At 50.0% G+C, this 25,003-nt stretch overlaps 11 protein-coding genes across 11 annotated transcripts; 2 read left to right on the top strand and 9 right to left on the bottom strand.

Moving 5' to 3' along the window:
* Positions 1 to 1,383: 1,383 nt before the first annotated feature.
* Positions 1,384 to 2,326, bottom strand: AUEXF2481DRAFT_6992 (uncharacterized protein; the record flags this gene model as incomplete). The annotated part of the gene is made up of 2 exons (XM_013486036.1): positions 1,384 to 2,042; positions 2,101 to 2,326. 2 exons carry the CDS (start codon positions 2,324 to 2,326, stop codon positions 1,384 to 1,386), a joined length of 885 nt encoding a protein of 294 aa, XP_013341490.1.
* A 140-nt stretch (positions 2,327 to 2,466) lies between these two features.
* AUEXF2481DRAFT_346613 (uncharacterized protein) lies at positions 2,467 to 3,504 on the bottom strand. Its single transcript, XM_013486217.1, has 3 exons — positions 3,152 to 3,504; positions 2,893 to 3,102; positions 2,467 to 2,833 (listed from the first exon to the last, which is right to left on the bottom strand). Exons 1-3 carry the CDS (start codon positions 3,288 to 3,290, stop codon positions 2,607 to 2,609), a joined length of 576 nt encoding a protein of 191 aa, XP_013341671.1. The 5' UTR covers positions 3,291 to 3,504; the 3' UTR covers positions 2,467 to 2,606.
* On the bottom strand, positions 3,201 to 3,768 carry AUEXF2481DRAFT_42237 (uncharacterized protein). The gene has a single exon (XM_013486116.1). It carries the CDS (start codon positions 3,660 to 3,662, stop codon positions 3,297 to 3,299), a length of 366 nt encoding a protein of 121 aa, XP_013341570.1. The 5' UTR covers positions 3,663 to 3,768; the 3' UTR covers positions 3,201 to 3,296.
* A 615-nt stretch (positions 3,769 to 4,383) lies between these two features.
* On the bottom strand, positions 4,384 to 5,249 carry AUEXF2481DRAFT_346840 (uncharacterized protein). The gene is made up of 4 exons (XM_013486218.1): positions 5,170 to 5,249; positions 4,993 to 5,101; positions 4,819 to 4,929; positions 4,384 to 4,769 (listed from the first exon to the last, which is right to left on the bottom strand). The coding sequence occupies exons 2-4, from the start codon at positions 5,074 to 5,076 to the stop codon at positions 4,569 to 4,571; spliced, it is 396 nt and encodes a 131-aa protein (XP_013341672.1). The 5' UTR covers positions 5,077 to 5,101; positions 5,170 to 5,249; the 3' UTR covers positions 4,384 to 4,568.
* A 692-nt stretch (positions 5,250 to 5,941) lies between these two features.
* Positions 5,942 to 6,300, top strand: AUEXF2481DRAFT_6993 (uncharacterized protein; the record flags this gene model as incomplete). Its single annotated transcript, XM_013486037.1, has 3 exons — positions 5,942 to 6,019; positions 6,072 to 6,176; positions 6,229 to 6,300. 3 exons carry the CDS (start codon positions 5,942 to 5,944, stop codon positions 6,298 to 6,300), a joined length of 255 nt encoding a protein of 84 aa, XP_013341491.1.
* A 523-nt stretch (positions 6,301 to 6,823) lies between these two features.
* On the bottom strand, positions 6,824 to 8,196 carry AUEXF2481DRAFT_31497 (uncharacterized protein; the record flags this gene model as incomplete). Its single annotated transcript, XM_013486076.1, has 3 exons — positions 6,824 to 7,293; positions 7,347 to 8,070; positions 8,125 to 8,196. The coding sequence occupies 3 exons, from the start codon at positions 8,194 to 8,196 to the stop codon at positions 6,824 to 6,826; spliced, it is 1,266 nt and encodes a 421-aa protein (XP_013341530.1).
* Positions 8,197 to 9,233: 1,037 nt separating this feature from the next.
* Positions 9,234 to 13,832, bottom strand: AUEXF2481DRAFT_31498 (uncharacterized protein; the record flags this gene model as incomplete). The annotated part of the gene is made up of 3 exons (XM_013486077.1): positions 9,234 to 10,849; positions 10,901 to 13,580; positions 13,629 to 13,832. 3 exons carry the CDS (start codon positions 13,830 to 13,832, stop codon positions 9,234 to 9,236), a joined length of 4,500 nt encoding a protein of 1,499 aa, XP_013341531.1.
* A 1,568-nt stretch (positions 13,833 to 15,400) lies between these two features.
* On the bottom strand, positions 15,401 to 17,519 carry AUEXF2481DRAFT_346971 (uncharacterized protein). Its single transcript, XM_013486219.1, has 2 exons — positions 17,033 to 17,519; positions 15,401 to 16,976 (listed from the first exon to the last, which is right to left on the bottom strand). The coding sequence occupies exons 1-2, from the start codon at positions 17,156 to 17,158 to the stop codon at positions 15,576 to 15,578; spliced, it is 1,527 nt and encodes a 508-aa protein (XP_013341673.1). The 5' UTR covers positions 17,159 to 17,519; the 3' UTR covers positions 15,401 to 15,575.
* Positions 17,520 to 18,120: 601 nt separating this feature from the next.
* On the top strand, positions 18,121 to 20,807 carry AUEXF2481DRAFT_67857 (uncharacterized protein; the record flags this gene model as incomplete). Its single annotated transcript, XM_013486174.1, has 2 exons — positions 18,121 to 18,193; positions 18,250 to 20,807. The coding sequence occupies 2 exons, from the start codon at positions 18,121 to 18,123 to the stop codon at positions 20,805 to 20,807; spliced, it is 2,631 nt and encodes an 876-aa protein (XP_013341628.1).
* A 985-nt stretch (positions 20,808 to 21,792) lies between these two features.
* Positions 21,793 to 24,491, bottom strand: AUEXF2481DRAFT_6998 (uncharacterized protein; the record flags this gene model as incomplete). Its single annotated transcript, XM_013486038.1, has 2 exons — positions 21,793 to 24,165; positions 24,234 to 24,491. 2 exons carry the CDS (start codon positions 24,489 to 24,491, stop codon positions 21,793 to 21,795), a joined length of 2,631 nt encoding a protein of 876 aa, XP_013341492.1.
* AUEXF2481DRAFT_42244 (uncharacterized protein) lies at positions 24,466 to 24,968 on the bottom strand. The gene has a single exon (XM_013486117.1). The coding sequence runs from the start codon at positions 24,804 to 24,806 to the stop codon at positions 24,564 to 24,566; it is 243 nt and encodes an 80-aa protein (XP_013341571.1). The 5' UTR covers positions 24,807 to 24,968; the 3' UTR covers positions 24,466 to 24,563.
* Positions 24,969 to 25,003: the final 35 nt, after the last annotated feature.

A 25,003-nucleotide genomic window follows, 5' to 3' on the forward strand; every position in this document is an offset into this window, starting at 1 on the left:
ACGGCAACCTGTGTCCCAATACCGATTACACTGAGCGAACATTGCGCTCACTGACTCCTCAGACCGAAATCATGTCATCCCGATCACTTGAGATTGTAAAGTCAGGCCAATTCCCTCTTTCGGTCAAAAGGCATTGCGAGTGCTATCAGCAGAATGCGCAGAGCAGAAAGACCTGGGAGAGACATCTCAGATCGATAATGCTACCCCCATGGCTAACCACTACCTGCGTTGGGGACTGTTGAAATTGAATGCTGGGCCTTGTCTCATACAGGATTGAGGATATACTGATACTTCAAGCCTGCGTGCTCCGCTGTTGGTGCTTCGAGTCCCAATCTCTGACTTTCACTATAGTAAGGGAAGTGCTTCGGGTCAAACGCATGATAACGGTGATGTTATGCCGATCCGGATGCGCGAAGGGAGCCTTATGTGTTCAGTCTAAAGCACGTTCTATCGGACGCAGAAAGGCAATAAGAAGAGAGATATCACTGACTGGAAGGACTATCATAACACGGCAAGTACCTTCTTGATTAGTCTACTAGCTGTTATAGCAAAAGCTCTTGAGCGTCTGTCTGGAAGATTAATGACACAGTGGCCTATGGTGTCTAGCAAATGGGCCATTCTGAGGTTATCGCTCACCCCTTTTAGTCTATGTTGACAAAACCCATCTTATCTTACGAGCACGGGTCGGAGTCTGAGTCGGAGCGATGAGGAGGAGTGGATCACTGACAGTACCCTTCACTCAGCAGCTTGCAGATCACGGACCGGATTGGTACTGCTACAAGTCACTACACCTATCCAATGGCTTCAGCAATCCCTCGTATTGCTGTTTAAACTGACCGTACCTTCTACGAAGTCATAACGACCAAGGTCCGATCTACTAGACCACTTGTATGGACCCATGCCTTCACTTCACGAGTTTCCAACCAGAGAGGTTTCCTCGATATGCTTTTGCTGTCTTTGATCTGACTGATGGCTCTTGTGCCTTCTTCATCACGAGCCAGCAACCTGCGATGGCAGACCTTGACACTTGCAGTATACAATTATCGAGAAGTTCAAGGTAAAGTGTGGCAAGTGGAAACGTTTCGTGTCACGCAGTGTATGCACAGATAACTTGAGAGCCTAGTCATTCTCACGATAGGGGCTGCTGAGTCAATCTTTGTTTCGGACGAGTGTCAAAGATATTATGAATCTACTTATAAACACCTGGTGCTTTCCATCTGACTCTGTGGAAGTTTTCCCGTGGCACTTGACCATCGCCGTCCCAAGCGCCTGGCTCCCAGGGGTCACGATTCGAGGAAAGCAAAGGACAGCGGGCGGAGAAATTTGTTCAAAGGTGTTGCTAGCTGGCTGCGCTCGCTTTGAGGGTCCAGGAAGCATCATGACTCAATTGTCGGGATGGATCTCGCCATATCCGGGCCATACGTAGGCACTCTCGGGTCGCTGTATCGTGCTCCACTTTTGCTTGATGTCACTGAGCGCGTTTTCTTTGTTCCATGAGAGTAAAGCGTCCAGATTTGTGCATCTCTTCTTGATGCTGAACTGAGCGAAGGGAAGCTTAGACCACTCGGTCCATCGATGAGGCACCATATCAAGGTCCGCATGACAGATGATGTTCTGAAGTAGGATGGATAGACAGTGGTTCTTATGCTGCCAGTGCTGAAATGTCGGGCTGGTCTTCTGTGCGAAGCCGGAGCTATTCAGCTCGGGATAGTAGTGCCAAGCATGCATCTGCTTCCGAACCTCGTCCAGACAATGAATTTGATGGAAGACATCGATCTGTACAGGGTAAAGATCACCTGTACGAGTGGTCCAGTTGGCCGGGGCTTTCACCAATTTCGCAAGATCGAACCCGGCGAATTTGACACTCTCGCCATCCATAAGCACGACTTCTGACCCTTCCGCAGATAAGCCATCCCATAAGGCGTCGACATCGCGCGAGGGAGCATTGATGTAGCTCTTGTATGTAGACTCATAAACTGAGTAGAGAGATCCGTCGATGAGATGTTCATGTTGCTTTAGCGATGCTAGCTTCGCGACGGGGGCTGCAGGCTCAAGTCAGTCTCTGTTAAGCTGAGAAACTTGTGACTTTTTTTTACCCACATTGTTCGTATATGGTCTGATTTGATCGTGCTGGGTGTAAATACACAGCCAGTACGATTGCCCATAGGACGCTTGTCATCAACATGCTGATGAACATCCAGAGAATGACCCAGTATCTTTCCTTCAGCGTCCCTCGTGACATTTGCGTGATGGGATTCTTCTCCTCGGCAAAGTCTTCCCCACAGGAATTAGTCTGCAACAACGGTATCCCAGCCGCCTCTTCCATGCTGTCAGCTTCTGTCTATCGTAATATAAATATGTGAGAACGGCAGGACAAGGATGAAGATCGGAAGCAAAAGATGCCAGGTTTATATACAATTCTCACAAGCGGGGCCCGGCGACTTGCCACTACTCGCCAAGAATTGCCTCAGATCTAGTTAAGCCACCTCGGGAATCTAGCCGTGCGTATAGCTAATAACGTCTTCTCACACTCTCTCGACGCATGGCCTTCCTTTCCGTCGTATCAAGCTTAATCTTCTCTTCCTACCAACTCAGACCCTGTCGTTCTAAGTTCCTGCATGTCTTTGCTGTGGATACACCAGATCTTTCAATTGCTTTCCTTCCTCCCAAGAATGATCCCGTACCCATCCATCTATGGCGTCCAAATTTCTGCACATGTGCTCCGTAGCAAAGTTCGCCTTGGGAATGCGCTCAGGCCCTTCCCAGTAATATATGATGAGGCCCACATCGGCAGTACACATGATTCTTTGACGAAGCAGGTCAATGCAATGATCTAAATGACGAAACAGTCAGCTCGTGTGCTTTGCTCGCAGCCAAAAGTACGTGACTGACCGACATGTCCCCAAACTTGCTCGTCTGTTCCATGGAAAGGTAAAAAGTCTGGGTAGGAATCGCGGAAGATATATTTTCGGATATTGTCGAGGCAGTGCATTTGGTGATAATACTCAGGGACTGCGAAATATAGCCCATCGACATTAGTTGCATTCGTCGTCGAAAATCCAAGAGCTTCGACGCCGGTGCTGTTTATGAGTATGAGATGACCTACCACAATTAACACGGGAGCAGACTTGTTTTGTAGCTACATGTTTACCCTCAGTTATATTGGCCCAAGCTTCGTCAAGACCTGGACTCGGTAGTCCCATGTATGGAGAGGAACCATTATGGCCTGCGTAGAAGACTTTCTTCTGGTACTGGACTGCTTCCCATATTGGGGCTTTCTTGGTCAGCATCCTCGCTCAACAACTTAGGCAGTCATACTTGCAATATAATCTCCTGTAGCTGACATCGTCAGGTACCTGTTCGGATTTGCTGACTGGCTTGGTCAAACGGTAACCACCAGAGTACAAAGCAATGAGCGAAACTACTACCGCGAGATGCGTGGCCCACGAGAGGTATCGAAGAACGCTTGCCCTACGTATACTAGGCTCGGGAATCGAATCATCGAAGAGATCATGGTCAAAGAGCGGTTTGTAATCCTTGGAGCACATCGATTCTGCAGTGTTGATACAAAGACGATCAAGATTAAAGCGAGTGAGTGAGATGACCAGCAATAAACAGCTGTCCAGATAAAGTCCTCTCACGATTATCCTAGGGGGTCTCATTCGGATCACTGGCACTCCGTACCCGTACAGTACCCCGCACGTCTGAGCGCCAGACACTATCGGACGTCTTCTATCGTAGCTACTGATAGCCGGCTGACATATGGAAGGTGCGAAGCAGATGATTCAACAAAGACGATACGAGAGACCACACGAAATGGCGTACTGCGTAATCTGGGCGCCAAACTTCCTTCTGTGGGGATGTACTTCTCGCTTGCCGCATTGGGCAGGCGATCCGCGAAAGCTAATCAGCTTAGCAAAGCTTAGACATGTCTCTGATAAGCAAGCTATATCTTTACGCTTGGTGTCGATAGATATGTTGAGCGACAAACACAATCAGGCTCCTTCCTTGATGCATGTGCTATCGAGCGTTAAAGAGTATATACGCGAGGGATCTCCGCCTCGATTGGATAGTTTGTGGCTTGCATGCTGCCCGCTCCAAACTTGTTAGACACCGACTTACATCTCTCCTTGGCTGTACAGACCTACAGCCCGCGCACCATGTAACGACTGTATCCACACTCTGCGGAAGCGACGAGCCAACTTCGCGAGATCGTCCACTGTCCTCAAGAGAACCTATTCCACGGCGCGCGTGATAGTCTAGCGCATCTGATCGACGACGCGCTTGCCAAAGTCAGTACAAGCGGTACCTAGAGCGTACACTGATCGCGGCGTGCATGAACACGTTACTCGACGATGCTATTAAACTGACTTCGGGAAATTACCGGCTGGCGATACCACACAGCTTTCTATCTTAAGAAGCGGAGTGTGACTCGCCCAGATAAATTCGCTGTCATCTGGAATCCTGGACCTCCGCAATGACTCCGCTGCCGACGGGATTTTCCACATAACGTACAAACTTCCAAGGAGCCACGATTCCGTATTGAGACACCCATCCAGACCAGAAGTTTAAGCAGCGTATGTATTCCACCCCAGAGGATCACTTTCAACCATCTTGGTGAAGTTGAACGCCTTCTGGAGCTGTCGGTCACGACCCCATTCAATCACAGCGTCGAAATCTCTACAAGTGTGCACCACCTCCATGACTTCCTTGGCTACCCCGTCCTCCAAATCTCTCCTCCAGGTTAGAGGTGTCAGGTCAGCCGAGCACTAGATGAGATCAGTGTGGGTTATGATTCGCTCGAACGATTAATCTGACCATGAGACTTTGTCGTAAAGCGTTGATACAATGGTCAATATGAGTTATTCCCAGACTATCATCTTCGTCGGTCCAATCCACTCCGCCGTATATGGCAAGTCTAAGTCTATTCTTCGGAAGGGCGGGTCGACTCAGTCAATCTGTAACAAGGAGATATGTTCGATGGCGACTTACCAGGCAATGGAGTTGATGGAATACAGAAAGCGACACAATGTAGTGACTGTCGTCGTCCGGGATAGGCAGAGTTTTGTTCCGCATCAGTCGCGCCTCTTTCGCGGGTATTCTCGAAATACCAACTGCTAAGCTTCAGCTGCTACTTGTATAACATAGTTTGTGTCGATTGTGTCTCACAGTTGTAAAGCGCTTCCCACTGTTCGTTGATATGTTGCGAAGGATAACCGGAAAACTTCGTCGAGTTCAAACCAAAACCTCCCGCGAAAACAACTTGTCGCTCTCCGATGGCCGTCGCTGCGGGTGCTTCGATCTATTAGTCATGTATCTCCGGCTCACTCGCAGATGATTTCTCACAGTATATTTCTGAAAGTGGCGAGTGTGTATACAAGCTTCCTCTAGCAATCAGGATCCCAATCAGAACCCCAATTCCCGACGAGAAGAGAATGGTGATCGAGATTGCGAGGCGGTTCGTGGAGCTCCGTCGTTGCTGCTCCACCAAGTCATCGTTCGACGAGATGTTGAGGAGACGATACATGCTTTGATCAGGAAATTTGGAACTTGAAGTTGAACAGAGAAACCTAATGCGGCTGAACTCGCCATATATCATAGTAAGGTCTATCCGATAATCAAGGGGAAGGAGGGAGCGGGACGTTCAGTCTCTCAACACTTTTTGGTCTTTTGGACGCTAGTGTTCGTGGCTGCAGTCGGCCGTAACATGTATTTGGTACTCCTGCGACTATCGCCTTGTGACCTTGGCGGTGTGGGCCTTCTTCCTTCGCAAATGAGCTCGCGCGTCTGATGGCGAGGTCGTGTCGAACCTTAACAACCGGCCAACCATATTCGTCAGTCCCGGGCTACGAAGGGGCAGACATAAATACAGGCTCGTATCGTCCTTGGATTGATCAACACTCACTCACTCACTTTCACAAATACCACTTATATCTTCACAATGAGGAGCTTCTCGACCTTTGCTGTGATCCTCGGTATCACAACCATGTTCTCATCAGCCGCACCTATCGAGATTCTTGTAAGTGGACATGCTCGGACGACTAGCAAATACTGACAAAGCACTCCTTTAGCCCAATGGAGTCGACTCTTACTCGACCCGCTCGGCCTGGTCTGCTACCAAGAGCGTGGCTACTGGCACCAAGCACGACGAGCGTGAAGCCAACCCTGTTGATGCCGTAGGATTGAAACAATCAAGATGTATGTGCTCGCAGCTGACTAAGTTCACAGACCGTTGATTGCTACTCTACCCGCTCTGTATGGTCCGCCAAAGCCGTCAGCAACCTCTTCCGTAGATGTTGATCATATCGTTAGGCGGCCAAGGAAAAGGGAGAATCAGCTCGGTATTCCTGTGATATTATACCTGCCCTCAATCATCATCTTGGCGTAGTTACTCATGAAATCGAGATCGAGCTCATATCACTAGATCGTGATCTCGTTGCTACTTGCTCGTTATTTTCACCTATTGATCTTCTGTCTCCTTGTGAATATCCGAAATCGAACTGATATGAATATCATATGAGAATTTGTACATCGTGATTCCGACTTAACATATCAACAATAAGCTGCAGATGACTGCAACAACAAGGGGGTCTCTCTCGATTAGAAACTCGAATGTATCGATGCTTCCATATCCCGACTGTGTGGACACCACAAAAGTTTGATCTCTTGATATCTTCTATATATCATATCGTCGAAGTTTCTGCGAGGATCGCATTCCTCAATTTTCGAAATACAACAAATGATCATATGCTGGAAGGAAGATATTACGGGCCAGTTGGAAACATGCTGATCAACGCTCTTCCTCAATAGTTCCACACTCGTCCTATGGTGTTGCAACGCCTGAGGAGGGATCTGCCGTGTGTTGCAAGAAGGCAAGAATGCTTTGTCTCGTGCTCTCTCTGACGGTTCCGAGCTGCACTTTGGATCTCCTTTTCAGCGGTACTGGATGAGTCAGCAGCCATGGGCTGATCTGATTGATGAACCAATGCAGTCTTGAAATTTCTTCCATGCCGGTCAAGTCAGATGGTACCTTGCTGCCTCGGGACTTGAGTACCTGATACCAATTCTGGAGGGCGTTGGCGGTCTCCTTCGATCTGAACTGATCACTTTGACCAGATAGAAGCTCTTGACGAAGATCAAGCTCATGACCTTCGGACTGAGGTCCTGGGATCATCCCAAGATCGCAAAATGACCTCAAGAATTCATCATGGGCGCTACCAATGTAGGACCAGTCAAAGTCCAGCAAGGCGACCAATTTTCCTGTGCTTTCGTCTATCAGGACGTTGTTCATGGCTACCATTTCGTCAGTTGATCGTCAAATCCACAACAGGGTCAAAATGGCTTACTAAAGTCGCTGTGTACGATGGTCTTGTTCGAATTCTCAGAAGTGAGGGCCAGTTCTGGCAGTTCATCCGCACAAAAGCGTTCCAAACGAGCACGAAGCCCGTCGTCTCGCCAGCCCTGCAAGACTGGGCTCCGATCCGCAGAAGATAATTGCTGCGTGAGAAAGGTCTGATAGAGACAGGCACGGGTTTGGAAGGGTCCCTCCGAGAGCGTGGTCATAGGTCCACTGATGACATCTCCAGTAGGGGAGAACGAGACGCCTCCATACTGGGTGATGGTGTGTGGCACAGCGAAGCTCTGCATTGCAGCGACAATGTCTGCCATCTGATCCAAGACTGATTGCTTCAAGTCACCAGACGCAGTTTCAAAGACCCTGTCGAGCTGCGATCCCTGTACAAATTCTTCTAGGATCCAACCTTGACCGCCTTCTGCACTGCCCCAAGCATGAACCTGTGGAACAAGATGTCCAAGGTCACGGTTCGCGAGAGCCCTTCGAAATAGGAACATCATACCAACCTCATTCTCCACTCGATTGTGATCTGGCATACCTGAAGCTGCATTGGAGAGACGCATGATGATCTGCGACGTGTCTGAATTCAAGGGTGAGGTTCCAGATTGTGCATGCAGCCACTGGCACTCCTGGCAATCAATCTGTACCTTGTAGATAAAGTTGTTGTACTCAAAGGGGCAGTCCGCATCATACTCGATTGGCTCGATGTTGTGAACCTGAGCGGAGTCAATGACGGTCACGTGTGTGGATCAGAGATGTTCCGTCGATACCTTCAGTGCAAACCGCTCTTGCAACAATTTTTTGACGAAGTCAAGGCGCTGTTGATAGTTTACATGGTTCATTTTGGCGAGATGATAGTTGGGAATGGGTGGTGACAGTTGCTGTTTTGAGTGCTCTGAACAGCTATGCGTCAAAAAGTACCTTTAGGCGTCACATCTAGGTTTGGAGTAATTGCTTGTTTATCGTGCACTCCAAGCCACTGTTAGCGACTGTTCTGCTGTAGATAAGAGACAAGATACCCGACGCTATCTCACAGAAGGAAGGTGTGAAGGCGGGGTGCCTACCACAACGATTTTAATCAAGTCCAAGGTAACCAAGTCAGTTTGTCCTTATCATTCCCACATGTTCGTGTTATATGCGGCGGCTCAGCCATGGACTTATGTCTCCGCGCAGACCGAGGGATGTTGTGGTCAATACGAGACCCTGGTTCTTCGGGAGTGGATACCAGACTACGCTAACGTTGATCGTCGAGTCGCGCGTACGGCCGGATGCCGCGCGATGATCAATCTATGCTGGTCTTACAGGTCAAACCACCATGATTGACCCACATCATCCATCACTTCACGCCTTTTGATATCGCAACTTGTCTGTGCGCAGCTACACATGCCTGAGACCGCATGCTGACCCTCTTCCTCAACGTTGTCCCGAGTTTACACGCAGGCAACAAGGACGACCCTCATTGTAGATCAGTCCACGCGATATGACCCCCAACATCAAGAACCGCTATCTTTCTTCTCGCTCGCTGAATCGTCTATCAGCAAACCGCCAAGCTAGAAATACTACAAAACCGTCATGGAACAGGATGAGAGATCGTAGTAAGAAGGATTATGCGAATGAACTAAGGTATCATAGAATAAGAAGGAAAAAACACAAATGCGCGCGCGCTCATCAGCAGGAGTCAAAGTGCATCTCCGACACTGCTTGCTCTGGACGCATGACTTCTCCCCCTTCCAACCCACTCCCTGACTTTCCGTCTCCTCTCCAACTCGACCGCTCTGTCCTTGCTCTCGCGTTCGTCAAGAATACTTCTCATACTACCAATGCTCTTCCTGCCGAAGCCCGAGAAACTGCCTTTTCTCCCTCGTAATAATCCTTCTTCCTAAGACTGTGGCGCCTGTCCAGGAGCGATGGGGGTGACACTTCTTTCCCTCCTGCCCATGAAACTTCTGCGACCGATCGAGCCACCAAGATTCGCTGCGCCGCCGGGACTACCGCGGATAGATCCCAGCATAGAAGCAGAATCAGCAGTAGACGGTCGCCAAGAAGATCTTACAACGACAGAGCCTGGACCGACTTTGACTTCCTTTTCACCGCCTTGTCCTTGATCGTCGATGAAGAACTGTGCTTCTCCTAGCTCAGCTCCATTGCCAAAGGTATGGTGATCAGAAACGATGATACGGAAGCCAGAGTCTGGTGTACAAGAGATCTTCTTCTCAAGTCTCAGCTCAGACCACGAAACCTCTTCACCCTTTGTCTTGATGGGTTTGGTCTTGATAATCTCCTTTAATCCACCAGGTCCATCATGCAAGATCTTGACTTCGACCTTCGTGCCAGCAGGGAACCCAGAAGCCGAGAGAACAGAGATGGATGCTGTGCCAGTCTCGGAAGAGGAGGGTGGAGAAGTGGTAGCATTAGCGCCAAAGCTGCGGGTGCGCGAGTGTGGTGTACCGGGTCCCTCGACGTTGACTGAGTATTCAGGAGATTGTTGTTCAGTCAGAGCTGCTCCAGGCGTGGGTGTATCGTCAGTGACGACTTCATCGCCATCTTGCTCAGCATTCGACTTTCTGCGGCGGAAGCCACGGCCGAGGAAAGAGGCACCACGGACAACATTGCCACCGACGAATACAGCGCCCTTGCCAACACCCTTGACTGGCGCGCCGACAATCTTTCCGGGCGCGGCAAAAGTGCCGTGGAAGGTGGACGAGCCTTGACGAGATCTGGTGACATAGTCTGGCTTAAAGAGCATACCCAGCCTGATGCTTCCACTCTTACCATCAAGACCTAGAGTGACTTCTTGTCTACGGAAAGGTTCAAGGATATCAAGATTGATGGCAGCTTTGCCAAGGAAGTCGGCCTTGTCACCAAAGTCCCAGTCGTATACGTCGACTTGGAACTTGTCTCCGGTCCTAGATCGGATAGGAACTTCGAAGAACTCGTTCCAAGCAGGATGGAGGGTTTTCTTCTGGGTCTTGCTCTTGAATATCTCCTTGCCGTTGAGTGTAAACTTGGCGTATGGGTCAGAGTAACCATTACGGTCAGCGGCAGGAAGGTCAGCAGCGTCAAGAACCTCGACACGGAGGTTTCCTTGGTTGTTGATGCTCTCAGAGGCATCCAACTTCATCTTGACAGGCAGGTATTTCAAGCTGACAGTGACCTTGCTGTCACGGCCTTGACTATCCTTGAGTGTGAGTTGAGTAGGTGTGTACAAAGCAGACTTGAGGACTTCCAACGTCTGGCCAGTGAGCTTGGCTTTGATATGTTTATCGTGGTCGTCATCTCCCTTGGAATCAACCTCTTCCACAAGACGAAGCGTGATCCTGGACAGATCAAGTTCGCGGACCATGGCATCACCAGTTTCATTGAAAGTATAGTGTTTTGAGCGGGTCTTGGATGAGGTGTATGAGGCGAAGAGCATGTCGTCCATGATGACTTCAAGATGGCAACCAGCCGAGGCAAGTTCACCGTCAAGAATCTTGAAGACGAGCAGACCAGATTCTGAGACACAAGTTAGTTCGTGAATATGAGTTATATACAGCATACACTCACCATAGTTTGCAAGATCCTCCGCACTAATGCGGACTTTCGGCACTTCCTTCTTGATAGGCAGACCATCATCTTGGGCGTTCTCATTGGCAGCAAGCTGTTGACGCATCTCAGCAGCGGCGGGACTAGATTTGAGGGACCCAATAGTGCCAGCTGTGTTACTACGAGCACGACCAGTCGCAGGCGTGACCTCAAGAGTAGGAGTTGAAGGCTCTGCTGTAGGATCGGGTACTGCTAAATTCGACTTGTCATCTTTGTCTTCATCTTCAGGATCGATGACATTCAATGTTGGGAAGAAGGATGCTGTAAAGTTCAAAAGACCCTTGGGCTGACCAGTTGCACCAAGTCGGAGACTACGAGACAGAGGCTTCTTGGTGTCATCGACAAGGTACTCGCCAGATTCGTCTTGCTGAGCATAGTCCGAAACAGCAAGCTCGACCATGCCAAGCAATCTATCTTTACCGATCTTTTCCTCATCCATGACCTCGAAGCTGAGCCTCTCGCGAGTTGAATGCACAGGAACATACAAGACCTCGTCAAAGTCGGGATTAAGGTTGTTCTTCCAGGTCACGGTTCTGGCCTTGAGGACCCCAGAAAGCATGACACGAATGTAGGGATCCGATTTGCCGAGAGTTTCGAGATTGCGCAAGTCGCGAGCATTCTGGAAGTGAAGACGCATAACGCCGATAGGTGTAACGTAACCTCCAGAGCCACCAAGAGCACCCTTGAGAGCGACAGGTTTCCATTGTAACAACATCTTGGCGCGACCAGTCTTGACGCCAGCTAGATTGTACCATTCTTGACCTCTGCTCGTGAGTTCGAGCATATCGTCAAGTTTTAGCTGGTAGGTACCAATGATGGGATCAGCGGCCATGTCTCGATCGTCTTTGATGACAAGACCAAGCTTTGCCTTCTTGCGATCAGTGATGAGTAGTTCTTTAGTAGCATCGGGGAAGACTGGGTTGTTGGTTCTCTTGAGCTTCTTGCCAATGTGGATTTCCTTTCCATTGAGAAGCAGGACAGGATAGGGGTTGAGTTGACCAATCATGCTCTTGCTACCATCAAGCTCCTTTGCGCTTTCAATGGTGAACTTGGCGATACCAGTGTTGCTCTCGGGTGGAGGCTGAACAGTACCGTCAGGGAGTTTGTCACCCTCGAGGACAGGGAAGAAGCGAATGTCAGCTTGAATAACGCCACGAGCACGTCCATTGGCCATGACTTCGAGATGTTGAGCTTCAAATTCAGTTTGATTCTCTAGCTGATCAAGGGCGAAGGTAGCAGAACCGAGTTCCTTGTCCTTGCGGAACTCGTTGTAGTCGTAGACCTGTAGAGTGAGGGCATCCTTGAGACTTGTAAGAACGACATTGATAGTCTCGTTCCAGCGAGGATTAGCATTCTCATGCACAGTCTGAGTCTTGCCAAGTACGTCGCGGTTGTTGACCGAGACAGTACAGTACGGATCAGGAGTACCAGAGAATTTGTCAGGGTTCCGGAGGCCTTGAGCACCGTGGAAAGTGATTTGCAAGACACCAATGGCCTGATCAACAGGATTTCCGGCAAGCATCTTCGCAATTTCGATGGGGAAAACGTTGGGATTGTACATCATGGGACCAAGGTTGGCGTGGATTTGCTCTTGAATGAATGTCTCGAGACCAGGAATGAAGTTGATGTCAAAGCCAAAAGTGTCACCACCAAGAGGCTTGCAGACATAGTCGATGGTAGGACGTTCGAGGAAGCAGATCTCAACCTTCTCAACATGCGGGAATGGAATTTGGAGCTTCATCTTGACACGCATCAGACCAGAGAAAGCCATGTCTTCGACAATGATGTCCATGCCCTTGCTGACCATACCCTTACCGAGACGGACTTCAAGGATAATCTTTGGATTGATCTTGTTCTTGATTTGGCGAGCGGTCAAATCTGCAGTATCGTTGGGAGTAAAGCTAAACTTCCAGTCCATGAGAACAATGTCATCTTCAGCTTTGGGATAAGTCTTGACATGTTCAAGACGAGGAGGCTTTGTACCGAGGGTGAAGAATTTCATGCGCATGCTGTCAAGGAATGCTGGAGTCGACGTAGACAAAACTTGGTCAACAGAGCTGACGATGGTGCCGCAAATGACGGGAGCGACGATGGGCCAGAATTTAGCCATGAAGCTGTTGATCCACTCCAGAGACTCGACATCAGTCTCGATACGGGCCTTTGCCATTTCGCGATGGACGTCGTCGCGGAAGTTACGGCGCACTCTGCGAATCGAGGTGCGGTAGTAGGTGCCGCAAATGGCCATGACGATGAATAGCCAACCAAGACCTCCACCCAGCACAGCGACGACCCACGAGGACAAACAGGCAAAGATGATGACACCGGTGTTATGGTACCAATCCCCAAAGAACTTGTCGTCCAACTTGCCCTCGAGCATGGTCTGATGGTCTAGCATGCTGCCATCGATGCTGGCGCTATCGGGCAGCTGGCCAAAGCGAGGAGCCCAGCCAACCTTTGCCCAATCCTCTTCTTTCTCCGGACTGCCATTGCTTGATCCGGCAGCCGACTTTGCTGGTGAAGGCAAGGGGGCACTCAGGGGCGCGGTAGGAATATCATAAGCAGGCTTCAAGTTGTCGTCTTGATCTGAAGCGAGCACGGCTGTTTGATGCTGGCGAATGTGTTGAAGCTCCGGCGGCAATCGCTACGACGTGTCAGTATGCTTGCAATCACATCAGCCTGGACTACTCACGGCTTTGACTTGACGCGCCTTTTCTGTAGACGACGCGTTTGCGTCAAACTGAAAGGCGGCGGCTCCCCCCTTCTTGGACTCGTCCAGGATTGTCTGCTCGGCGTCTGCGACCGTCACTTTGCTGTGCGGGTCGCGTGCTGCTTCAATCGCGCCTTGCGACTTGAGCTCCTCCTTGGAATGGCCATTGTGGAAGCCGTCCAACATGTTGTCGGCGCCGTGAGTGTTGAGCTTATCAGCAAGCTGTGAGATGGTGGCCGGCTAAAGCTTCGCCGTCGATTCGATGTTTGCTTCGTGTCGGATTATCCTTGGTGGTGAGGTATTTCAGAAGTGACAGAAGTCATCAATTCAAAAGCTTGATAGTTTGCAAAAAGTGAGACAAACAGACCGGTCCTACTCCTCGCGGCGAAAAGGAAGAGATAGAGGAGTTGAACTAGGTCGGCGAGTTTGGTGCATTGGCTCAAGAGACACGCAAGCTTCCAAGCACCGAATCAAGGTCCAAACCCGAAACGACCCCACACCTTCTGGCCAGAAAGCCACAGAATCCCCCAGCCACAGAGCAAAACTGCTTGTGCAACTCTAATCCCCCTTTTTCTCGCTTGCTACCTTGACAACAGCTCACCCTGCCAAACACATGCCATCTTGGCAGTATCTGGCCAGCTTCGAGCTGCTCCTGAAGCGTCATGCATATCACGGTCAGTGAACTCTTCTGCTTCACAGCCACGTCGACGTCGGCGTCCGCGCGCTTACTGAGATTGCAAGCTCGGCCTCGAACCGAAAAGACCCCTGAGTGACGTTGTGGGAACATGTTCAGGGCAAGCTTCAGCAGTCACTTCAAGCTTCCATTTTTGTTCTGCAAACGCTACTATATACAGTTTTGTATCTTCGCAGGTCCATGTAAGCGCTCAACGGTACCTGGTTTCCCCATATTAAAAGCTTGTTAGGTGAAGAGAACACTTCCACTCCGCAGAGGCACAACTTTCTGTCTTACAAGAGCCAATGACATTTCCTCAAGGATAGATCAAGTTGGATTGTTGTGAGCTCTTCTTCTGCGATATTGTAGAACTCCTCCCACTGTCTTCCAGCACAGTTGTAATCCTCGTTGTCGTATAACAATCTGCTCGTTCAAGACTGAAGTTTGCGACATGCTCGGCCGGGTGCCAATCGGCAAACTCGAGTATTGTTGCTTTCCAACCCCCACCTGTTCCCAGCTTGAGGCGAAACCATACCTTGCAAGTATCTTGATAAAGGAATCAATGTCTCCTGTGCTAGGCAAATGGTACGTCAGACTGAGCCATTAACGTGACTCCAATGTCAAGAAACCATTTCGATCAGGGTCATCCTGTTGTCGTGGTTTCGAAAAGTGTGTATGACGACGCCAAGAAAGAATCGCAGCGTTGGAGTCGTTTGTCCTTGCCGAATCTCTCTCTCCCTCCCTGGCGATGTGAATCGGCAGGTAGGTACCTATGTCCTGCTGTCCTGTAAGAAGCTGTTACATGTCCATCTGGAACACCGGGCAAACGATACGACTCTCATCTGCAATTATGCAACAGATCTCACCATGGCCACTTCGACTTCCACCAATGACATCTCGCTTTTAAGCGCCCGCATGGTTCGGACGGCTCTGCTCGAGACTGTTCCGGTGGCTCACCAGGCGACGAACTTATACTGAGCAGTCAGGAGATTGTGCAGGCACGAGCTGACATCTCACTTGGCTCGTTGGCATCTATGCTGCATGTTAGTATCCTTCTTTAGATTGAGCCACGACCAGCTTTCTTCGAGTCCTTGTCGCGTGTCTAATGCACTTGCAAGAGTTCTCGCCATCGACTGATCGCCGCCAGTCTGCCCTTGTAAGCACTACGGTTCAGCCACGAGCACAGATGAGAAATGAGGTAGAAAAGTCTTTGCTCGATGTCTGTGATTTGAAAATCTCCCTGTTACAAAAAAGCCTCATCTATACCCACTTTCTGTTGAAGAGACCCTCGCACCACTAACACCAGTACCTACCACAACAGGATCCTGGAATCTTGCGACTCTCGGTCTTGTTCTGTTACCTCCTCTTTGACTGCCCACTTCACTTCCACTCCCCTCTGCACTCTGTCTCTGGCCTTCCGGTCTCTCCGGACTCCTTGCAGAATTCGGTCTTGAGCGAGAAGAAGTTCTCTGGCCTTCCCGGGCTATATGTGTAGCGAAGAGTGGAGACACACTGGGCATGAAGCCAGAAGGATATTTCTGGGGAGAAGTACTGCGGGGATGGAGATGTGTTGCTGAAGCTGAGCGACGCATGTCGACTTCATCGTCAACGGGGGGGAAGTACTCTCTCGCACTTGGATGAGGACGGCGGTGGCGTGGAGGCTCATGGTGGGTAGGACTAGGGCGTAGACTACTCGGTTCATGGTGATGATGGTGATAATGTTCCGGCGGTGTGTCTTGAGCCGAACCCCTTCGACTATACACTTTTGGACGAGCGTCTTCATCATCCAGGTCTTGGTAATGGTGTTTGTCCGGCAATGACTTGCGACGGCGATAGTCGCGATCTTTTTCCTTCTCCTTTTCCTTTTCCTTTTCCTTGTCCTTGAGCGCGGCATGGCCGTCCCATAGATGTGGGCTTCCTACATTCTTGATGACGTTGCCAAAAGTGGCAGCCACGGTCTTGCCTCTGTGGACAAACGAGTCACGAGGACTGAGAGGGGGTCTACGACGACTGCCGTTCCTCACGACAGCAGGTCTGCCATCGATGGCCCTGAACAAAGGATCTCTGAAATAAGCAATTGCAAAGTTCCTATGGTCAGGCGGCGACTCGTCATCGGTGAGAGCGCTGTCCGAGTACCTGCTGACCTTGCGGTGATGCTTGACAGTATTCGGTGTATCCGGTCTCTCCTCTATAGGCTGGACACGTATCCTCTCCTGCTCTTCTGCTTCCTTGCGCAAGCGACTGCTCATACCCTCATACCACTCCACCATAGTCGCATCCGGATGAGGAGGGAAGCAATTCCTCGGCAAGATCTTCGGAAACAGCTCTCCAGTGTCAGGGTTCTTGATATCCCATTTTTGAACTGCGAGGCGTAGGAACTCGGAGTGCTCGTCTGGGCCGAGGAGGAGTTGGACCGTCTGCCACATTATCCAGCCTTCGACTTTGAGAGCGGGCACCACGGGGTCGGCGTAGCGGTCGGAGAGGTTTGGGAGGGGTTGGAGACTGTGGAGGCAGCCGAGGTTCTTGTAGATGAAGGCGATGGTTGAGGGAGGAGTCGAGAGGAAGAGCGGGTCGTAGTTGCCGTTTACAGAACGGTAGAAGTGGGCGATCTGGGAAGGTGTGATGTCTGGTGACTCGGAAGCTTCGAAGGTCGTGATCTGTTTGTCAAGGTTGGTCTTTGTTCTTGGTGCATCACGGACATGGTGTGACTTACAATAGTTTTGTGAATTCCTCGGAGGAGATTCTTCAGGGTGTCAGTGCCTGTGCGATCATGCTTGAACAAGTAGCCCCAATACTGATAAGCTTCCTTCTGCTCCGATTCCGAAGCTGGTGAAGCCATGGCAGGAACGAATGTCCTCTGAGAAAGACGAGTGGAGAGTTGTAAATGCAGAAAAGGGATGTCCGAGGAATGCAATGCAACCAAGACAGGAGAGTCAGACAAACCCCTTGTCTCTGTTTGATAATGACTTGCGCTTGTCACAGATGATGTTGCAATAACTCCGAGTCAAGTGCTTTGTTTTAGTTTTGTCAAGGCTGATCAGCTGTAACAAATACAGCAAGTTGACTAGGGGTGAGATGGCTCGAAGGCTTTCAGGCATTCAGCAGATAGATTATATACACGCGTCGGTTGAGCGATTGGTGGACGGTAAGGCAGCACTGCAGTCAATAGTAGTATGCACAGTCGAGTGACTGTGACCGGCTAGACACAAATTAAGCAGGCAGCAACGCGCAAATGAGTCGTAAGTCGTGGGAAAGTCGTCGAGTCGTTGATGATAAGTCGTCAGAACAGCAGGAAATAAGGATGCGACAGGAGTGCAGCTGAGAGATGCATGCTTGAAATGGGAAACAGCAGGTACAAGGGCAGAGTGAGCGACGGCAAGACAGAGAGTGACAGAGAGTCGGTGAGCGTGACTTTGGTCGCACGCGCATGCAGTCACTGCCACTGTCAGTCCGCCATCTTAGACAAGCACCGAATACAGGCTTGTGGAAGGGGAGGGCGATCCCCGACAAGCCTTGACATCACCCTGCGGCGCGTGGTTCCTGCTGATTCGTCCGTCATGATATGCACCTTTCTGTCATTCTCCTCCCCTCTTATCTCTCCTATCAGCCACTCCACCTCGCATCTTATCTAATCTCTCCCACGCCAAGTCAAGATCAGCACAAAAGCACTTTACGCGGAAACACGAAAGGCGACACGTCCAGGCCCCCTCGAACGCGGAGAAGGAAATGCGGCCTTGGTAAACAACAGAAACCCTCTTCCACAAGCATTTGCACAAATCATCACATATCACACATCACACCATGGACGGTCTACAATTACGAGATGAGGCGGTGCGCGACCGGATCAGAGCTGCAGAGGAGTTTCTCGACCCAAGTATGATGATGCGACGGCATAGTCAAGATGAACAATCGCTGATGTTGTGATCCCAGATGACCCGCGAGCACGAAGTTACAGAGCAGATATCATGGTCATGCTCGGTCGCTCATCACGAAGATTACCAGTATCACTCGATGAGATCCGCGCACACAGCAGAGAGATGGCCGACGGCATCCTCAACCAGCCCTTCGATTTCTCACAAGCCTTCGACCGCGCTGTCAAGAACATCGTCAACACATTACCCGGCAGACCTGCGCATGAGACGGCAGACGAGACAATGTACTACTGCGCCTTCTTTGGCAGCTTTGGAGAGTTTGCGACCAACCCTCGCACGTTGAGTTCTGTCCATCTCAACCACATGGTGTCGCTGGAGGGCATCGTCACAAAGTGCTCTCTCGTACGCCCAAAGGTGGTCAAGAGTGTGCATTACAACGAGAACAAGACTTCCTTCCACTTTAGAGAATACAGAGATCAGACCATGACCATGAATGGCGCTGCCAGCACGAGCGTCTACCCCACCGAAGACGACGAAGGCAATGCCTTGGTCACTGAATACGGCTTCTGCACATACCGCGATCACCAGACTATTTCCATCCAAGAAATGCCAGAGCGCGCGCCCGCTGGTCAATTGCCGAGAAGTGTCGACGTCATCATGGACGACGACATGGTCGACAAGGTGAAGCCTGGTGATCGTATCCAACTCGTGGGCATCTACAGATCCCTCGGAAACCGCAACGCTGGAGCGGGAAGCTCGACTTTCCGTACTCTGGTCCTCGCCAACAATGTCATTCTTCTCTCGTCCAAGTCAGGAGGTGGCATCGCTCAAGCCACCATCACCGACACCGACATCAGAAACATCAACAGAATCTCAAAACAACGCAAAGTTTTCGAACTTCTGTCACAGTCCCTGGCTCCCAGTATCTACGGCCATGACTACATCAAGAAGGCGATCCTACTCATGCTTCTCGGTGGTATGGAGAAGAACTTGGATAACGGCACTCATTTGAGAGGTGACATCAACATTCTCATGGTTGGCGACCCCTCGACTGCGAAATCTCAACTTTTGCGCTTCGTCCTGAACACTGCTCCCTTGGCCATTGCTACTACAGGTCGTGGTTCGTCTGGCGTCGGTCTGACCGCTGCAGTCACATCTGACAAAGAAACTGGTGAACGTCGACTGGAAGCTGGTGCCATGGTTCTTGCTGATCGTGGCGTTGTCTGTATTGATGAGTTCGACAAGATGTCCGATGTCGATCGTGTCGCTATCCACGAAGTCATGGAACAACAGACTGTCACTATCGCCAAGGCTGGTATCCATACTTCTCTCAACGCCCGCTGCTCGGTCGTCGCAGCAGCCAACCCCATCTACGGTCAATACGATACTCACAAGGATCCTCACCGCAACATCGCCCTACCTGACTCTCTCCTGTCACGTTTCGATTTGTTGTTCATCGTCACTGACGATATCGAGGATGTCAGAGATAGACAGATCTCAGAGCACGTGCTTCGTATGCACAGATACCGCCAACCAGGCACTGAGGAAGGCGCTCCCGTCCGTGAGCAAGCAACTCAATCGCTTGGTGTCGGTCTCGAAGAAGAAGCCGACTCAGACAAGACTTCCGACATCTACGAAAAGTACAACGTCATGCTGCACGCCGGTGTTACAGTTACTGTCGGTCGCGGCTCAGGCCGCAAGGTCGAAGTTCTGAGCATCCCCTTCATCAAGAAATACATTCAATACGCCAAGTCAAGAGTCAAGCCCATCCTCACCTCCGGCGCCGCAAATCACATCATCGCCACTTACTCATCCCTTCGTAATGATGAGATTGAAAGCAACCAACGCAAGACCTCTCCCATGACTGCTCGTACTCTCGAGACTCTTATTCGTCTGAGTACCGCACATGCCAAATCCCGTCTATCGAGTCGAGTGGAGCAGAAAGATGCCGAAGTCGCCGAGAACATCCTGAGATTTGCGCTGTTCAAGGAAGTCGCAGAGGATGAACGCAAGAAGCGCAGAAAGATCCGTGCAACTACTGAACCACTCTCCTCGGATGACGATAGTGAAGGTGACGAAGACATGGATGCAGCAACCACAAACCGCAGTTCCACACGCCGTGGTACGACACCAGCAAGAAGAGGCGCAAGAAGAAGCCCCATCAATGGAGACGAGCACACAGTCTCCGGCGCTCTACCAGATGAAGACGAAGATCTTTACTCCGCCACACCCAGAACGAATCGCACGAGACAGACACAAACACAATCCTCTCTACCTCCGCCATCATCTTCGCAGTTCTCCCTCGCATCTTCCCGTCCTGCATCACAGCTACTTGACTCACAATCGCAATCCCAAGCCGCAGAACCAGAAATCGCAGAAACACGACAAGGCATCACATCCGAACGTCTTTTAATCTTCCAAACAGCGCTTGGTCAACTCATCGATGGAGAATTATTCGCCAATGATGCGGCGGATGTGGAACCATTGGTGCAAGCTGTCAATGCAAGAGTCGGTGCAGGAGAAGCGTTTGAAAAGGAAGAAGCAGAGTTTGCATTGACGGAATTGAATGAAGCTAATAAGATTATGTTTTCTGGTGGTGTGGTTTATAAGATCTAGAACAATCTTGTAGCAGAGTCGAGGGGATTTTCTTTTTTTCTTTTTCGCAATGGCAAAGATGGGCATGGGAGCGTCAAGTGGAAGGCGTCTTTTTGTGTGTTAGGGATGAGATAACGGAATCTTACTTTACTTTTTTTGTTCTTATTGTGACGCTTTTGGGGGGTTTGATACGGTACAGCCATGTGATGTGTTCTGCCAAAGTTTTACATCATTACTAACCAGTGTTTGAAACCTTGACGGATATCTTGCTGGTGTGGACGGCGAAAGATGTGAAAAGAAAGATTGAGGTAAAAGAAACAGAAAAAAGAATGGAAAAAGATATTTCGTGGTCCGTAGTAGTTTCTTTTGTATAGACCAGTAGACGTGAGATATTTAGAGATGTTTAGATGGATAAGAAGGCTTTAATCTTTTTTTGATCTTTTTGATGTTTTCGCTCAAAGGGAATATAGATTCAGTGTGTCTATGAATCTTTGAGTCACTGTGTAGTTCATGGTGACTAAGGTTGATCGTCTCGATGAGACACATAAAGTAGTATCCCGGGTGACATGGTGAATCAATGTCGAGCAGGCAAGTTCCCTAAAAGAATCGGATCTCTTTGACCTGCCAATCCGATAGTTAGACCCCAATGTATCTGGATTTGGAATAATCTGACTGCTAAGTTTGTGTAACACATTGTGCGGGACGCTGCTTTTGACAGCTTGTTCGAGGTCATTGTCTTTGCCTGTATCATGCAGTCGACTTTGGATATCCGTGCAAGAACTTTTGGGCGATGGGTAAGAGTGATGGGCAACAGTCTGTACGGCTCGACAAGGAAGAGGTGAAGCAAAAACAACATCCATGAATAGGGGACGATGAAGCCGGATTTCTTCTTGGACACCAAATCGTTTTGCTGTGAAATGATCAAAACCAGGCTCTCTTTTGACGTGGATGAAACTACTGCCTGATGTAGTTCATCAGGTTAACCGCTGAGATGAATGAAATCTTCCTACATACTCCCAGCTCGATACTCCATACGACTCATGGCTTGTTTCATCCAGTCTTCGACCAGCTTGATATTCTCTTGCACAAGTTTTGAGCGTGTTTCGCGGACGGATTCCATCTTCTTCTTTCGACTGTCCGAGTCCATGTCCAGCACTCTTTGAACTACATCGAATTCGCTCTCTCCATCTTCTTGCAACCAGACCGTGTCTTGAGATATGTAGGAATATGCTTCGATGATGGCCTTTGTGGCGATAAGCGGAGTTCCGGCTATCAATGCGGCTGGTACAGAACTTGATGCTTTACGGTCCAGGTAAGTGTCGGATGCAAAAGCGGGAAGAAGAGCAAACGTCTGCGACAGGATCTTGTAATAGTCGATGTAATCGAGTCGCTCGTCGAAGACCACATGGTCCTTGACGTTATCGGGCACGCTCGGGTGCTTGCCATGTCCTAGTAAGTGCATCGTGACATTGCGAGCATGCGCTTTGGAGTTTGAAGCATCAGACTCTTGGGTAGAACTCTCCGTCCTCAAAAATGAGTCGAGGTGCTCAAATATCGACTTGTAATCCCGACGGCTGGGGTCATAATCTCCTTGGAGGCCGAATGCTAGATTGTGCGTATCGGGCGTGGCAGGTAAGATGATTGGAAAGACAGGCACGAAGGTCCGCACAACAGGCGAAACATCACCGGATCTTACCGCAGTCCATTGACTCATGCTTTTATCACGAAGGAAACGTTCGGTGTGTGGGCTCAAGGTCCAGAATTCGACCAGGCCCTTGATCACCCACGGTCGGATCGCCTCCTCCAACCCCAACTTTGGGTCAGCCCAACGATCGGCATGGTGAACAACGCAGACCATGTGAGTGTTGCCTTCGGCCAGAAGGACGTCCAGTTGATTTTTGAGTCGGACAATGTCCAGCTCGCATGTAGCGGCGACGAAGATGTCAGGTCTGATAGCATTGTCGATGTCCTTCATGAAGTCCGGTGGACCCCTGGGACCCCTCATGGGTCTTTCTAGGGAGAAAGCACGCATAATGTCCTTGATGCCGTATCGAGGGAGTAGTTGATAAAGGTCAATCTCAGCATTCTGAGAGCCAAGGGAGTGGACGAGGGCAGCGACCACTTCATCATGAGACCCCCCTGATTCCATGACTGTGATACGCAACGGAAGGGCTTGGTCGTTCGGATAGCTGGCCACTAGATCAGGACTCACACCAGGCTGTTGCTTCGGCGTCCAATCACTTCGAGAGACACCAGCAGGAAGCCAAGGCCCGCCTTTATCCCTGAATACCTCATCCTCGGTTCCAAGGCATATATCTTCGTACCCAATCCACTCGCTTCCGTTCAAAGCACCACCTCTCCGCTTGTCGGAGCTCCACCACTCGATGGGATAAGAGTATCCGGACACAGCAATGGGGGAATCGGGCCCTTGCGCGTAATCAGTGTAGAGGGCTCTAGCATGTTTGTGGAACCAAATCTTGCTCCACCAGTGCACACGTCTGCTCTTCATATTATTTTGCCATGCGTTATGATGCACTATAGCTGGGGCGAAGCCTGTCCTGACGTTTGTAAAAATCGAAACATTGGTCCAAGGAACTTCGGTCGGCCCGAGATCAAAGTCGGCAGTCGAAAAAGGTGCATCGGTCAAGGCCACATCGGAAAGTGTGTAGTTGATGCGGCTGTTGGCTTCGGTGATATTCAGTTTGTGATTGGCTTCTCGTAAGTTGCTGGCATTATTGAATGTAAGCCAAGCGGCATCCTCAGGGGCGAAAATGGTAGCCAGGCTGATCGAGCTCTCATAATCAATTCCAAGGCCAAATTCCAGTCTTCTAGATGAATTCCTCGCAGTCTCGACGTGAGATGAGTTGAAGATCTGAGCCTGTGGATCTTCCTGATCCTTGTTCAACCAGCGTTGCCACCAAGTCACTGCGTCTTGTCTGAGAACTTCTCTGTAAAGCTCTTGATCGCCAAAGATCTGACTAATGACAAATTGATCGCTGCCAAAATTCGTATCCTTTTCTACCCTTGCCAGCGCCTCGGAATACAATTCACGCATGGCCTTCACAGTACCAATGGCGACCCCGGAGTTGAGAAATCGTTGACGAACATTGAGATACGGGTTTTTGCTCGTTTTGTTGAGGTAGATGTCAGTTTCGGGGCCATAGATGTCAGCAGGAAGCGTGGAGTTGGGAACGGCGTAGCAGGGCGCCTGTTTCAGCGAGAAAGGCCAGCATTGTTTCTGACACGAGAAGACAATCTTTTGAGATACGTCATGGTTTCGCATGACACTGCCTCCGAGCACACTTTTAAGACGTGTATCAGCGCGCTTGTTGATATCGAAATAACGATCCAGCAGGGTTTGAGGCCGAAGTTGAAACCACTTGGGAGGCATCAGCAAGTAAGAGCGACAGGAAACATGACCTTTTGGGGCCGAGGGCGCTGACTCACAATGTCATAGCCATCCACCACGAGAACCAAATCGTGATCGGCGGCGTCAAGAGTTTCGAGATGATGTTGGATTCCAGCTATCTTGGCAATGTGCGAACCACCGGAACTCAACTTTGAGTTGTTGAACCGCATACCCCAGTTGATCAATTCTGGGGTGGGATATCCCAATATGCCAGAACTGACCATGACCTTGCATAGATCGCTTTTGGCGCTTGATGCTGGCACCAGCAGATGTAAATTGGCCTTTGGTAGCGCCATTGGACTACTCGACCATAATGACGCCCCATCGCCTCCGTTGCTTGGATAATGTTCCTGGCGCAGACAAAAATATCAGTGATGTGCCATGGCCAAGGCTGCAACCATGGACGTGATGCAAGTGTGACTCACAAGAAAAGCCAGCGCAACTACTATGGAAACGATGATCGATGCCAGTAGTAATTTGCGCGTGAATCGGGAACCCTTGCTTTGGACGACATGAACGGCACCTCTTGGGGGATCGAGAGGCTGATATCCGGCATGGTTGTTAGAGAAGACGGAGGTGACCTTGGTATATGTCTGCGCGAGTCCCAGCATACTTGCCTCTTCGCCAGACGGTAAGTAATCGAGGATGAAAATCACAAACGACAGAAGCTAGGCAGAAAAGGACAAGATGAACAATGAACAGGACAAAATAGAATAGGACAGAAGGAGACACAGAGTCGAGGGATGAAAAGCGCAGATGCGAGTGTGAAGGAGAACAGAAACAAGCAACACCCCTGAACTTCAAAGAA

The sequence above is a fragment of the Aureobasidium subglaciale genome, assembly GCF_000721755.1.
Source record: "Aureobasidium subglaciale EXF-2481 unplaced genomic scaffold scaffold_18, whole genome shotgun sequence".
Lineage (NCBI taxonomy): Eukaryota > Fungi > Ascomycota > Dothideomycetes > Dothideales > Saccotheciaceae > Aureobasidium > Aureobasidium subglaciale.

What these genes read in the sequence shown, in the direction of transcription:
- AUEXF2481DRAFT_346613 (XM_013486217.1), bottom strand. Translation starts at nt 3,290, where the DNA reads ATGCTGACCAAGAAAGCCCCAATATGGGAAGCAGTCCAGTACCAGAAG. An exon ending in TTGGGCCAATATAACTGAGG is followed by an intron (nt 3,103 to 3,151) that starts GTAAACATGTAG and finishes TAATTGTGGTAG; the next exon opens with GTCATCTCATACTCATAAAC. An exon ending in GCAAGTTTGGGGACATGTCG is followed by an intron (nt 2,834 to 2,892) that starts GTCAGTCACGTA and finishes TTCGTCATTTAG; the next exon opens with ATCATTGCATTGACCTGCTT.
- AUEXF2481DRAFT_42237 (XM_013486116.1), bottom strand. Translation starts at nt 3,662, where the DNA reads ATGAGACCCCCTAGGATAATCGTGAGAGGACTTTATCTGGACAGCTGT.
- AUEXF2481DRAFT_346840 (XM_013486218.1), bottom strand. Translation starts at nt 5,076, where the DNA reads ATGCGGAACAAAACTCTGCCTATCCCGGACGACGACAGTCACTACATT. An exon ending in TCCATCAACTCCATTGCCTG is followed by an intron (nt 4,930 to 4,992) that starts GTAAGTCGCCAT and finishes GCCCTTCCGAAG; the next exon opens with AATAGACTTAGACTTGCCAT. An exon ending in CTTTACGACAAAGTCTCATG is followed by an intron (nt 4,770 to 4,818) that starts GTCAGATTAATC and finishes GATCTCATCTAG; the next exon opens with TGCTCGGCTGACCTGACACC.
- AUEXF2481DRAFT_346971 (XM_013486219.1), bottom strand. Translation starts at nt 17,158, where the DNA reads ATGGCTTCACCAGCTTCGGAATCGGAGCAGAAGGAAGCTTATCAGTAT. An exon ending in GAGGAATTCACAAAACTATT is followed by an intron (nt 16,977 to 17,032) that starts GTAAGTCACACC and finishes CTTGACAAACAG; the next exon opens with ATCACGACCTTCGAAGCTTC.
- AUEXF2481DRAFT_42244 (XM_013486117.1), bottom strand. Translation starts at nt 24,806, where the DNA reads ATGCTGGGACTCGCGCAGACATATACCAAGGTCACCTCCGTCTTCTCT.